The sequence below is a fragment of the Syngnathoides biaculeatus genome, chromosome 18 (assembly GCF_019802595.1).
Source record: "Syngnathoides biaculeatus isolate LvHL_M chromosome 18, ASM1980259v1, whole genome shotgun sequence".
Taxonomy (NCBI): Eukaryota; Metazoa; Chordata; class Actinopteri; order Syngnathiformes; family Syngnathidae; genus Syngnathoides; species Syngnathoides biaculeatus.
In genome coordinates, this window is record NC_084657.1 from 2,754,518 (window position 1) to 2,768,908 (window position 14,391).

A 14,391-nucleotide genomic window follows, 5' to 3' on the forward strand; every position below is an offset into this window, starting at 1 on the left:
GAACAGTAAATACTTTCAAACGTAACTAGGGGATATACGTTTAATGACTTAAAACTCTAGCCTGAGTCAAGAGGACAACTTTCTGGAAGAAGCAAATGTGTCCCACTGAGCTGCTGGTAGAAGAAGCCAAAAAGGTATTATCCAGCTTTAATAAAAGATATTTTCTGAAGCTGAAAAAAAAAAAAAAATACCACTACATACCATTGCTTTACGAAACTATAACGAACACTTGAAAAACCACACAACTGACATTTGGCCAATAAATGTCAGGAGCACTGACTATGATCCAGGGCATAAGAATAACTAGTGTTACTAAGCATAATAAATGCTGTTCAGGGCCTGATTTATGTTGTCTTCTAAAGCTGAAAGAAGGGAAATTAGAGGAGTGTGACCCCAACAAACCCACTACTCAGGAGGGAGGGGTGAATGGCTTGGATTCTAAAATCACATCTGTGAAAAGGAGGGAGCTATTCTCTCTCACCTAGCCTTTTCTGTTTTGAAGTGTGTTTAAAAAAAAAAAAAAAAAAAAAGATGGGGACTGCATACTTTTTGCAGAAGTATGAAATGTCAAGTAAATTAGAAGAAGCCTGTTCCACCAAATGGTTTAACAGGCACTGAGGAAGCTGTTAAAACTGGCATCAGAATAGTACACACTTCTGAAGTTTTGTTTATCATCCTAAGAATGTCCAAGATGGAAAAAAAGGATCAGATTTCACAGGCATCAGCAAGTCAATGCCAATACTCTCATTGTTATTTCACTAAAACATTGGTACCGGTACCTGACACTCAACTCATCTTTATCTGCTAATTCTCATGCAGGCATGCACACACACGTGCGCGCGCGCGCGTGTGTGTGTGCGCGCGCACACACACACACACACGCACACACAACACACAACACACATATATACATACATAAGCAGATCCATCACTAGATGTTTGGCTTTTCAAAGCCATTTGTTTTGAGAAAGCCCAGCTTCCTGGGAGTTTGAATTATTTGCAAATGGGCCCTTTGGCTACATGAGAAATGTTTAGACCCCCCCTGCCATGTACAGATGAGATTGGGGTATATTCTGAATGTCCTCTAGAGCTATATCACATAGCACATACAAACAGTAGGAAACTGTTAATAAAACTTTAAAAGAAACCAGAATCAAATTAGTAATAAAATATGTGAGGATTTACAAATTAAAGATTTTAACTGAATCGGCTTGAAACAAATTCTTTGCTTCTTTTAAATTCTAGGTGTAACAAGGTCATAAAAATCTCCATAGAGAAAATTTTCAACAACAGCAAAAAATTCTATTGAAAGTCTTGGTAAATAACTTTTGGAATGCCTGTATAATAATTTACCCAATATCGGGCCCAAAAATAAATAGGGTAACGGGTGTTTTCCACAACTGCAATTAATAAAGAACTTTTGAACTAATATATGTATGGACTGTCTGATCAAACTATCTAAACTATACTAAAATTATTGCTACATTAGCGGAAGGACCTAATTCATAATAATAACCTGTCTCGTCACGAGACAAAACATGAGTGGCTGTAAACAAAGTGAGGGCGATAAGAAAAGGTTTGACTATTTTGCTTTTTAGGATTTTAAACAGTGTTGTCATTCTGAGTGAATCGGGCTATGTCGGTGTTTTCTTGATAAGTCTTAAGGTCTCTTTATACAGTACTTGTGTGTGCAGCGACTGCGCTGACATCATTGCAGCTCTCCCACACGTAGTTTGCCATCATATCCGAGTGCAATTGACGCCCGCAGTTTCGAAAATGTGCTACAGTTCTTCTCCAAGTCAGAGGTGTCGCTACGACTGGTATTGACTAGGAGTCCATAGGGTGGCATTTTCTCAGCACTTTCTAGTCATTTCCAGTAGTAGTTTTTACTTACCTTTCTTTAACAACAGAACAAAGCAACAACAAAGGGGACCGTGCAAACGTGTCTGGTTGAACAAATAGACCTAAATGACCAGACGTTTAATTATGATGCAAAAATCAATCAAGGAGGGAGCAGCGTAGGTGATATGTGGAGCTGGGAAAAAACGGTTAGTACGTCATCACAAGATGTGACTAAAACAGACCAATCACAAGAGATGATCCCCGCATAGAAACATTTTTTGACATTCTCGTGGGAAGCTACACAGAGGTGCTGCGCGGGGGCAATGCGGGTGTTGTCGACCAGATTATAAAGTGGTCTTTAGAACATTCTTCTTGAAAGGCTTTTTCACTGTATCTGCAGAATTCATGCTGATTATAGACAACTATGCAAGAATTTTGATTTATTTATCTGTGTGCTCGCCACACTGAGCTTCGTGTGTCAAGCCTTTTAATTAAATCAACAAGACAATGACCCAAAACACACCACCAACCATACAAAGGACTTCATCAGGGGGACAAGGTGGAAGGCCTGAGACCGGCCAAGTCAATCACTGGACCTTAGCAAAATAGAGCATACATTTTACCTCTTGATGAGGAGACTGGATGGAGAAACCCCCAGAAACAAACAAAAAAACAAAGAGGCTGCATTTCAGATGAAAAATGCAACAGTCATTTGAAGTTTCAAGCTTGATGAAAATAATGCAAGTAAAGATTATGCCACCAAATATTAAATGTCATTCATGTTAAACTAATTGTGTGTTATAATACTTTTACTCACTTGAAAAACAAGTTGCTTCAAACAAAAGGTATTCTGTCCACAGTTAGTCAACAAATCTAAATACAAATACCATGAAATGAAAGCTGGAATCATGAACTTTTGCCCGATATTCGTCTTTTGAGCTGAAACCCAAATGTTTTCAGTATACAACAAAACAGAAAATTGACCTTGCCATTCCAATACTTTTGGAGGGGAATGTAAAAAAATATGTTTGCTTATAGCCTGTACATCTTACCTTTCTTCTGAAGCTGTGCCATATCTTTCTGCTGCACATCTATTTCTCTGCCAAGAGCTTTCCTTTGCCGAAGGAGTTCACTACGAAGCACGGCTAAACGCAGCTGCATACACTCCCGCTCTTTTTTCTGCTCAGAGCAAACGAAAAGGAGCACACACACAGAGTATTTAAGATGGGCAATGGTGTCTAATACAAGGTGTGTCATATAAATTAAATTATCACTCAATTGCCATGTCCACAGTGGTAGTAGCTCCCTACCACCCTCCTATTCTATTGGTCTCTCTCTCTCTCTTTCTCTCTCCCAAGTCCACATAATATAAAACAAATGTAACCATGAAGTAAAATCACTGCTTTCATATGCCATTTTATTCCATTATTATTCGGGTTTTTTTTCTTTTTTGGGTTGTTTTTTTGCTTTGCTCTATAGTCACTTTTCTCCTTCTCATACCTTGTTCTGTCCAACTGCTTTTCAAATAAATATCCCTCATAATAAAATCACCAGAGGGCCTACAGCAAACTCCCCTCTTTCAAAGCAAAATAGTTCTGGCATAAAGAAGCATATAGATTCACCTTACTTAATGACCTGTATGTAATTCTTTCGGCGTCACCACAGCGTATCTCACATTGGCACAATTTTTATACCGGATGCCCTTCCTGACGCAACCCTTCTCAGGGAGTGGAGGCCCCAGTGGGATACGAACCCACAACCCCTGGTTTATCAAACCAGTGCTCTAACCACTGAGCTACGGGGCCTCGCCTTACTTAATGACCGAACAGTCAAAAACAGGACCGGTAAAAAAAAGATATATATATATATTTCAGGGAAAATAAAAAAACAAGTAACTCTCAGCTCAGGCCATCCTGTTTTCAGTTTTCTTGGCTCCTCTGTGCTCGCGTGGGTTTTGTTCAGCTATTCTGGCTTTCTCCCACATTCCAAAAACATGCATGGTTGGTTAACTGAAGATTCTCCACACAGTAGGTGTGATTGTGAGTGAGAAACGTTTGCTTGGTCATTGGCTTGTGACCAGTTCACCGCTCCGCCAAAGTCAGCTGGAATAGGCTCCAGTTACCTGCGACCCTGATGATGGCAAGCGGTATAGAAAATGAATGGCTGAGTGATTGCGAAACCTCATTTTAAAGAGATCATTGAGTATCTTCTCCAGGACGCTGTCTGTAATGTCACACAGCGGTTTTCGCTGATTAGACTTTCATTCCCAGGACAGTTTAGGCAGTTGCCAACTGTGGTTGATTGGCAGGGTGTGTGACCTGTATGTATCATGGTTAACCTGCCTGTCACATCCATAGGCAACACGAAGCAAGAAGCACATCTCCCCCTTGTGTTACTGAATGTGGACTGCGGTGATGGGAAACGGGTTTCAAATCTGATATTTGCAAAACGCAGTAAAGTTACATTCATGGACTACAATCTATGACTCGACAACTGTTTTTTTTTTTTGTGAAAAAAAAAAAATTGTTTAATTTTAAAAATCTTAAAATAGTGACTTGATGAAATTAGGAAGATGTGGAAGCCCTAGTGTATTGAATTTGAGGATAGGAAAAAGCCCTACAAGTGCCATTTATTTGGGGAAAGAAAGATAAAGATACAGACACACATGCACGCAATGTCGGACCACAGATTCAACCTAGATTACGAGCCAATAGTTTTTCAGCCCTCTCTGTAACGCACACACATCGACTTGGGGATCACAGCCTGGATCAGACAAGACAAAGATTATGCTTCTGAAATTGGCTTCAGTAAGGTGAAGATAACATGAGTTAAATGTTGCAGAAGAGACACTGATAGAGCCTCCATCATGGAAAAAAAAGTCTTGGACACAGTGCCTCTTCATGTAAACAAACAATGGCTTTGACACGAATTAATCAACTTAATAAGCAGCCTAGTTCATGGGTTGTGTGTGTGCGCGTTGACAGTAACCCACCACTGGGCCCTGTGATTCCTATTCAACATCAAACAGCAATAGGTCAGCTGTGTAAATACATAGGAGGTGTGGAGGAAGAATGTTGTAACCGAGGAGGTTAATGGCAGAGGTGGGTGATGGGGTGAAAGGGCCATGCGCTGAGGTTGGTAGCCGCCACTCTACTACTTTGATCTAGGCTCTCTATGATGTTCAGTGTACTATGAAGCTCTACAAATGCAAAGAAATGAAAAATCTTAGATCTGCACAATGCTCCACTCATTCCAAGTTGGTGGGCTTTTACAAAAAAGGTAGAAAACAAGGATTATGTGATTTATTAGCCGATGTGAGCACTGAATGGGGTTTAAAGAATGTTTCAGTGAGGAGAGAACTAGAGACAGGACTTTGAAAGCAATCTCTGTGACACAAGAATGGAGCCTCCGTGTTGTAGTGCAGCTAAGCAGTGCCTTTGTGTGGACCAGCTTTAATAAGTATGAAAGTCTGGGGGAAAGGAAAGAAAAAAAACTGGGCATTATTAAAAGTGATAGAGGGAAGAAAACAACAGCAGGAACTGTCTACAAAGAAAATTTAAGCCTTTCAAGTTACTTTCTAAAAGAAAAAAATATTTACAAGTAATGTCTAGTGTCATCCATCCTTAGCTTCTCTTCAACTCACCAGAATTGTGTTAGATTTTTATAAATCTTTGAAGTGGTAACCTCGCATTTTTAAATCAAATCCATACAAATTAAAGCCTTTGGCTCAGTATTCAGACCAGAGGTGTTCCAGAGGACACCTAACGAGCACAAGTTGAAGGTATCCTACCTGTATATTGAAAATAGCAATCAATCTGATGCACACAAGGTAAGATTCTGGACCATCTTTTAGCTTCGATGTCCCTTTGTGCTTGTTTCCACTTCCAACATTAAAGTTATCTGTTTCTCTTTACACTTGTATTTGTTTGCATGATAATGTATGGTTGTGCATCTTGTGAATCAGTGTGACTTGTGAGGTTCTATGATCTTATTACTGATATTTAAGATTTCTCAAGGACCCTCAGATCACCAGGTAGCAGGAAGAGAAGTGTTACAGCAGTGCATCGCTGAGTTTGATAAAAAAAAGATAGGTCCTTCTTTAACTCGTTTTAATGGGCTTGTTTTTCAAAATTTGAAGTTGATTGAGCTAAACTTTCCAGATAACTAGAGGTGCTATGGTCTCACATGGGACAAAAGCTATAGAAGATGGGTGCTATTATGGTACACTAAAAGCTTCGGTAAGATAATTGCGAATTACTGTACTGTTAGTTCGCGATGGGCACATAATTAGTGGGTTATCATAAATCCGAAAGAGAATTCATATTTTAAGATAACAGAATTTCATCTATTCTTAGCACATGCCACCACAATATAAACATCTAAGCTAACACACTGACCACCATCAATTATGTGTTAAAAGTGTGTGTGTGTGTGTGTGTGTGTGTGTGTGTGTGTGTGTGTGTGGGGGGGTCTATGTGTTAGTTAGCAGGCTATTTCCTGGTTCATGGAGAAACAAATTGCCCTAACCAACTAACTGATAATTTATTTGACAAGTCAGATTACAAATTAGCTTCTCTAGAAGGAAAAGTCTATCTGCAGAATAATTAACCCAAACGTGTCACTGCCTGAGGCCACAGAAGAGGGAGCAGTGATGAAGTCAGTATTCACAATAAACAACATCAAACAAGAGATCAGCGCTCCACTTTCACAGCTGTGTGGCTACAAATTCGAAAAATGTTAGATATGCTTTTGTGCATTTGCTTTGTATTCCAGAAGAGGATATGACTGGGGGAGAAGAGACATAAACAAGGGACCCTGGATCCATTTTGACAGATGGGATATTTCTCATTATGCACCACTCAGTTAAACAACCGAAACTACAGAAACAATAACTGCCCTTTGTGCGTGTGGGTAAGTGCGTGCGTGTGTGAAATTACACCTCACATTAGTTTGGGTGATAGAAGCTCTTAAATCTTGTTGACTTTTTAGTACTACAGACTCTGCAAATGCTTAGGAGTACAAAAACAGACACACCTTATCGCTGATCGCAGCAATTACCACCCTCTGGTAAAGTCACACCCCAATTCACAGGTTTATATATTTTCTCAAAAGAAATGTGAATTTTAACTTATCGTACTCAGAACTATCCAATTCCTAAATTGAAAACATTGAGGGCAACTGGGGAAAAAAGGCAATTAAGTTTCCTGGGCACAACCATTATCAGAGCAATCAAATTAATTGTTGCCGTGACTCCTCTCACCCGCACGGTGCACATTGCTGTTGTTCTCAGCTTCTCCTCAATCTCCTTCCCAATCTTCTGCACTGTCACTTGGGTCTGTTTGATGGCTCTTTGGGCTGTGTGGAGTCTGCAGTAAGACACAAAAAAAAAAAAAAAAAAAACAAAAAAAAAACAAAACAGTTCAATGTCACTGTGCCAGCTAACCACTATTAATTCATTTCCATAACAGTTAAAGAGTCACATTGAAAACAGCATCTACGTCTTAGCCACCTGATCATTAGTAATAGTCATTGAAGTCAGAGTGACTTTGCCAGTAAAAAGTTTCTTTCTGCTTTTTGATTAAGATTCAAATCAAAATGGAATGGGTGCTTCCTTGGTCCTTGAATAAGATTTGGTGGAAATTGGTTAAAACTGTAAACAGTGCTCAATAGGTGTGGCATTTGCTCACTACGTCGTAATTCGATTACAATTTGGAAGTTTACAATTTCATTTGATTGCTGATTAGCGACACTTTGAAATAGATTTTTTTGCGTTCTTCTTACCACTACTTTATTAAAATAGTAGTAATTTGTCATATTTTCATGATCAAAATGAGTTAGATATATTTTCCTTATCCATCCGTTTTCTTAGCCGCTTATCCTCACAAGGGTCGTGGGGAGTGCTGGAGCCTATCCCAGCTGTCAACGGCCAGGAGGCGGGGTACACCCTGAACTGGTTGGCAGCCAATCGCAGGGCACATCGAAACAAACAGCCACACTCACAATCATACCTAGGAGCAATTTAGAGTCTCCAATTAATGTTGCATGTTTTGGGGATGTGGGAGGAAACCAGAGTATCCACGCAAGTGGGTCAGGGATTGAACCCGGGACCTCAGAACTGTGAGCCCAATGCTTTCCAGCTGATCCACCGTTCCACAATATTTTCATTATCTTTTACTAAAACAAAATGCATAAATTATAGTCTAACATTTGTCAACAAATCATTTCATTATGACAACAAATATTTAAACCAACAGTGGTACAATTGTATGTATTCAAACTGATATTACATGACCGAGGTTTTTAATCTGGTTGAGGTGACAGTGATGACAGTTGAAGATAGTGGTTTGGAACATCAGGGCAAATCTGTTTTGACAGCTTCATGTGTTTAGGTGATTGCAATGAGATAATCTGATACTGCCTTTTCCCCCAGGTGAGAATAGTTATCTTCTCTCTCCTTTTCACGCATGTCTGCCCCCATCGCTCCTTCTGTCTTTGCCTTTTTGCCTCCCGATCAGGCACAATCACACAACCCGTGAACCAACGTGAGGCCAGTGGCCAGCGGCAGTTTTAACCTCACCAGTGGACCGTAGCACCTACACCCTGAGCAGTCCAATCACTGGGAAACTCTCCAAAGAACATATTCTCACTAACCATGGCAACTCCCCCCCCCCACCCCCACCCACCACCACCACCAATGCAAGAGAGACACCAAACAACTATACCAAAGAGGATTTACAGGAAGTTATGACTATGGTTGTGAACTCGACCCTTGAAGACGATAATAATCTGGAAAAACAAAAACATTTATTCTTTTGACAGTGACACTTGATACAACTGGGGGTCAGATAAAGCCTGGTCTTGTAAAACTTGTAGTTAAGTTAAAAAAAATTTTATATGGTGGCACGTTTAAGTTAAACATATGTATATGTAACTGGTTATAGTGTCTGCCTCATAGTTCTGAGGAACGGGGTTCAAAACTAGACAAAAAATATAAAGCTTTTATGGTCCACTTCTGAATTTGAAGTTAGTTAACTCTGTGTTGTTACATCATCTTTAACAACACTCCTTTGCTTAATACTGTACTTTTAACATTCAGAAATTATTTATATATTTGTAGGCAAGTTTCCCAATTAATACAAAATGTAGTAGCGGATAACTCTTATCGCCAATATTACATGTGCTTAGTGGTTCCACTCGGACCGCAACCAAGGGCACAACCCGCAGAACCTCAAACAAAAAAATACAAGTGCCACATATACCACAGGGGTGATCTGTAGAGCAAAAATATTGCTCAAACGTTTGAGAGTAGCGATAGAGGATGCCTGCTCTTCTCCAGAGGTGGGTAGTGTAGCCAAACTTTGTCCTAAAAGTAAGAGTAGTGTTATTTAACAATAGTGTCACTCGAGTAAAAATTAGTCCCCCCAAAAATTACTTAAAAGTAAAAAGGAGACAGTGAAATTATTGAGTACTGAGTAAATAGTTGTTTCATTTTTTTAACACAGCATGCATATCAACTAATATAAAATGTGAATGTGTAAATTTAGCTGTGTGTGAGAGATTTTTTTTCAATTGCCCACTTCTGATTTCTGTTTTTTTTTTTTTTATATATCACACACAAATGTCTCAAATTATCAAACCAATTTTAATACCTCTAAGAGACAACCCAAGCAAATACAAAATGCAGTTTTCGAATGACAATTCAATTTATTAAGACACAAAAAAAATCCCAAATTTTGTGACCCTCTGGAAAAGGTAATTGCCCCACACCCCTTGATAATACACAGTCACTGTTACGAACCACAAATTTGGGAAAAGTGAGTTCAATTTCAAAAGCCACCACCAAACTTATTACCACCATACTTGTGGAATCAAGAAATCAGTAAAATAGACTGTCAGAGAATGTAGGCTACAAGTTCTCAAGAACCAATGTGTTATGCCACAATCCAAAGAAATTTAAGAACAATTGAGAAATAAAGTGATTGAAATACATCAGTCTAGAAAAAGTAACAAAGCCATTTCCAAGGCTTTTGGGGCTCTAGCGAACCACTGTCAGAGCATTTATCCACAAATGGAGAGAACTGGCAACATTGGCAACCCCTTACCAGGAGTGGACGACCAACTAAAATTACTTCAAGAGTGCGACGACAACTCATTCAGGAGGTGATAAAAGAATCTCAAAGATCTAAAGCCCTGCAGGCCTCGCTGGCCTCAGTTAAGGTCAGTGTTCATGACTCTACCATAAGAAAGAAACATGGGAGAGTTCCCAGGTGACAACCCCAGTTGTCAACAAAGAATACAAAAAGGTCTCACATTGGGCTAAAAGCATCTTTATGATCCTTAAAACTTTTGGAAAAATATTCTTTGGACTGACTAGTCAAAAATGTAACTCGTTTGAAGGTGTGCAGCCCATTATGTCTGGCATAAAAATGCCAAAACATTCGATAAAAAGCACACTATGTCAACTGTTAAGCATAGTGGTGGCAGTGTGATAGTTCAACACGTGAAAGCTTTTGTTTCTGCTCATCTAAAGGTAAATAACTTGTGCGCCATTCCTTCCATGGTAACAACGACCTTCCGAACATGGCCATCACGTATGCAGGACGATCAGCAGGCCAGGGTTGTCTTGGGTGAATACTTGGGTACGGGACGCCCAATGGCAGATGTGTGGTGAGGTCACGTGACTTTCTTATATTGTTTGATTGGTGAACTTCACTTGACTGTCACAAGTACTTCAATTGGATTGACACAAACAGCGCCTGACACGGAACTCTCACATACGAAATAGTTGATGAACAAGCAATAACTGATAAATAAAAGTAGCAAGTGACATTTAGATCATTGTAAATGGGGTAAAAGTACCGTTACTTCTTAACAGCAGGAGCTCCTGTGACTTATCCAAAGCAGGGCCTGAATACACAGGCAGAAACTCGGGCCTCATATTACTCTGCTGGGGAACAATATTCAGAATTACTTGTGTGCAGATGGTGGTTGTATGGAATAGAACCAGCTGCCAGCGTTAGTAGGTAAGGAGTACAAAACCGCCTATGGTGAGGGTGACATCCCCCCCCCCCCAAGAAAAAACTCCTCAGATGTGTACAATTCACAAAAATGGCCTATTTTGAGTTCAAAATTGTGAATTTTGACAAAAGGCATTTGCATGTATGTTCTTATCTACTTTGAAAATGTTTAGTGCAAGCTGTCATTATCGGCCATATGAAAGGATGTGTCTTGCCTTAGTGCCATCTAACTTGAACCATACAAATTTGTAGGACCGGAGGCAAAATGGGTCTAACTAATCGTGTACCTAGTCTGGTTATATTTACCAGTGGGTCCATCCATCTATCCTTGGAGAAGCCCCGTGATTACTTGAAGTATTGCTCACATTTTATTGATACTGAAAAACTGTTTACCAACAGATGCCAACAGAGCATTTTGATCGCCCTGAAGTGGGTGATACAGGACTCAACCAAGATACTCACTCAACAAATCTCTATCTCCCTCTGGTGGTTTTAATTTGGACCGCATCATTTCCCACTAATCCATTTTATCACCATGCAAAGATGATAGTGTTTCCATGAATGGACGGCTTGATGTTTTAATTTCAGACACAGAACCATTGTTAGATTGGTATAAGTCTTCCTGACTTAAATAATCGAAGGCAGTGATGTTTCATAAGGTGTCTAACTAACACCACCCTCTACTCAACAAGCAAGAAAGGCTCATTTGCAACCCAGGCTATAAGTTATTTGGTTAGAAAATGTTTTCCTGGAGATTTTATAATTACTCTGCCATTAGATGGCAACTGGTCTAAGAAGTACCCCACGTCTCACCCAAAGACAGCTGAGATTTGCTCCAGTTTACCTGTAATGACATTGAATGAGGACAACCACCTTAAAAAAAAAAAAAAAAAAAGGATGGATAGATGGACCTCTATTGAACATGCCTGGCTCTAGTCTAGCTCACAAAGTCCAGCCAAGGTCCACCTTCTATTTATTTAGAAATGAGTCAAACATTGTACATTGAAAGGCTTCATCATACACATGTGGCTGGCTGCATGGTAAAGATGAGGTAATGAACATCAGGAAGGGCCTAATACAATAATTGGGCTTTACGTGATGGGGAATTTTTGGGGGCTGATAAAGTTTAAAAAGAACAATAACTGATCACAAGATGTGTCTATTTAAATACCTGCATGTACTTGTGTACTGTATACTGAGTATTCAAAGATATATAGGTCCCCCCCAAAAAAAAAAAAATCTATAGACTTTAAATAATTGTAAACTTGATGTTAAAAATTACAAGAATTATAATATACATGTAAAATAATTTACAAATATCATTATATAACGTGTGTCCACATTTTTTGGGACACCCTGTACTTGTCAAGTCAGGTATTCTATCAATCATGTCAAACGGACATCACAACATGACACAAATAACGAGTGCTAACTTACTGTAAATTCCACTATAGTTACTTAAATTACTTTATTGTAATTAAATGACATGCTGAAACTTTACACCAGTGGCAATCGTACCCCAGGGGTTCGGTGAGGCAGTCGCAGGGGTTCCACAAAGCACAAGACTGTGTGTGTGTGTGTTCTGTCAAAAAAAGCCATTTTACAATGGATTTTGAATGGCGTGCACAGACCGTTCAAAATGCAACGCTTTGTCAAGATGGGTGTTTGTCGTTGTGGTGCTGTGCCTCCAAATGTTTTGGTTTTGTCACACAATATTAACTTAACAATACGTTAACATACACTGGAGTTAAGCTGAATTGCTGTGGCATCAGATACCACAGCCAATGGGAGAGGGGTTAGCGAGGTGATAGAGTGTAAACAACAATACATAGCCAGGAATAGAGAACATACAAGATACCCAAAGTTTACTTTTGTTTTTTTTAATCAATGTCAAAGCATCATGAAGAAGGTTTGAGGAAAAAAAAGAGCCCACAAATGTTACTCTTTACTATTCATATTTTTCCCTTTTCTATGAATCTTTTTCAGAAAAGGTATTAAGAGACTGTTGTGAAAATTATGAGAATGGCACTTACCAAGGCGAAAGGCAACAAAAGAAAAATTATTCAGATTAATTTGCAGTAAATTTTCCTTGACATTAATTGTTGGTTGCTTTGTTTTGTTGTTAGAAGACAATGATTTTGTGTATATAAAGCCACAAAGGTTGAATCAAGGCAACTGGACTGTTGTACCTTTGCAAATTACTGTGACGTAAATAAATATACTGTACACGATGCCGACAAAGAGTAAATGTCTTGCAGAAACCATCAATGACAGTGAATTATGACATTAAAGCCAATCAGCATAAAATGTTAGTTATCAGGCCAATACTGAGCAAGCCGTTTAGATTGGTGTCAAGTCTCCTAATATTGTAGCATTACTGTATATTGGATATTATTGTCATCAATAGGGTCATAGGTGGGCTGGAACTAACATTGGGTGAGGTACGTTGGACTGATGCCAGGCAATCACATGGGGGTGTAATCACACTCGGAGAATTTAGAATCTCCAATTAACTGACCACACAATTTAGAGCAGGTGTACCCACACTTTTTTGTCCCAAGATCTACTTTTCAAGCAGCCAGCCTCTCGTGATCAACCGAAGAGGGGGTGCTGAGTGTAACGTCGTTGCAATAGGAAGCCAGTTTGCTAGAACCCACCTTTATGTGCACGTGTGCGCATTTATATGCACACGCGCAGTCACACGTCAAAAGAGGCCAGGATTGGTCAAACCAAATGTCAATCAATCTACCTGTGTGATCGACGTATTGGACACACATTAGGCACCCATGATTTAGAGGGAGAGAGGATGTGCTTTCAATCCCATAATAATTAATCTTACCTGAGCAAAGAGAAAACACTGTATGAATTTCTGACTGAGCTCTGGTCAACGTGAAGTAAAGTATTTTTCTTCCGCTCCGAATGATCCTGCAACAGAAAAATGTGTGCAATAAAATGAGCCACACTGTCCCAAATCATCATGCAAGAGCTCTCTGGGAATGGACAAAAACCTTGTGATCAAAGTCAGCCGCATAGTAGCCATCATTCAACCCGAATATGATCTCATTTGTATTCCTTGATCGAATCTGGGGAAATAGCAAAAACACAAGCTCAGTGAAGAAATGGGGGGGGGGGGGGTGACAAATATTAAAAATATAAATCTATTGGGAAGTGTTACATCCATTTATTTCCATCATCATACTGCAATATAGCTTACATTTTACAAATAACATTTACAATTATTAATACATTACAGCGTTGTGTGTGGTGGCTGACCTGCTGTCCTGTGTATCTGAGACCATCCAGATTAACCTTCCATTCTATGAGGAGCTGGTACTGTTTCGCCTGTCCTCCCCATATCCTTACCACAAAGGAAGACACTGAGGTGTCGAGAAGGTCTGGCAACATGCCAAAGTCCAGACTCCTCCAAGTAGGATTCTTTAAAACACACAAGGGTATACGTCATATACAGTAGGTCATCTTTAACATATCATTGCAACGGGCATTCAAATGGAATTGATCTGCTTTTTCCAAA

General features: G+C 39.4%; 1 protein-coding gene and 1 non-coding gene across 4 annotated transcripts in view; both read right to left on the reverse strand.

Annotated features, from left to right (window-relative positions):
- uvrag (UV radiation resistance associated gene) overlaps positions 1-14,391 on the reverse strand; it is a 91,503-nt gene that overhangs the window by 62,126 nt on the left and 14,986 nt on the right. For all 3 annotated transcript variants that reach the window (XM_061803746.1, XM_061803745.1, XM_061803747.1), the window contains exons 5-9: positions 14,133-14,294; positions 13,868-13,942; positions 13,699-13,784; positions 7,103-7,208; positions 2,895-3,021 (exon numbers count right to left, since the gene is read on the reverse strand). In XM_061803746.1, coding sequence (XP_061659730.1) covers positions 2,895-3,021; positions 7,103-7,208; positions 13,699-13,784; positions 13,868-13,942; positions 14,133-14,294 — 556 coding nt within the window. The remainder of the gene's footprint in view (positions 1-2,894; positions 3,022-7,102; positions 7,209-13,698; positions 13,785-13,867; positions 13,943-14,132; positions 14,295-14,391) is intronic.
- trnai-gau (transfer RNA isoleucine (anticodon GAU)) lies at positions 3,575-3,647 on the reverse strand. Its single transcript has one exon. It is a non-coding gene; the product is annotated as a tRNA-Ile (tRNA).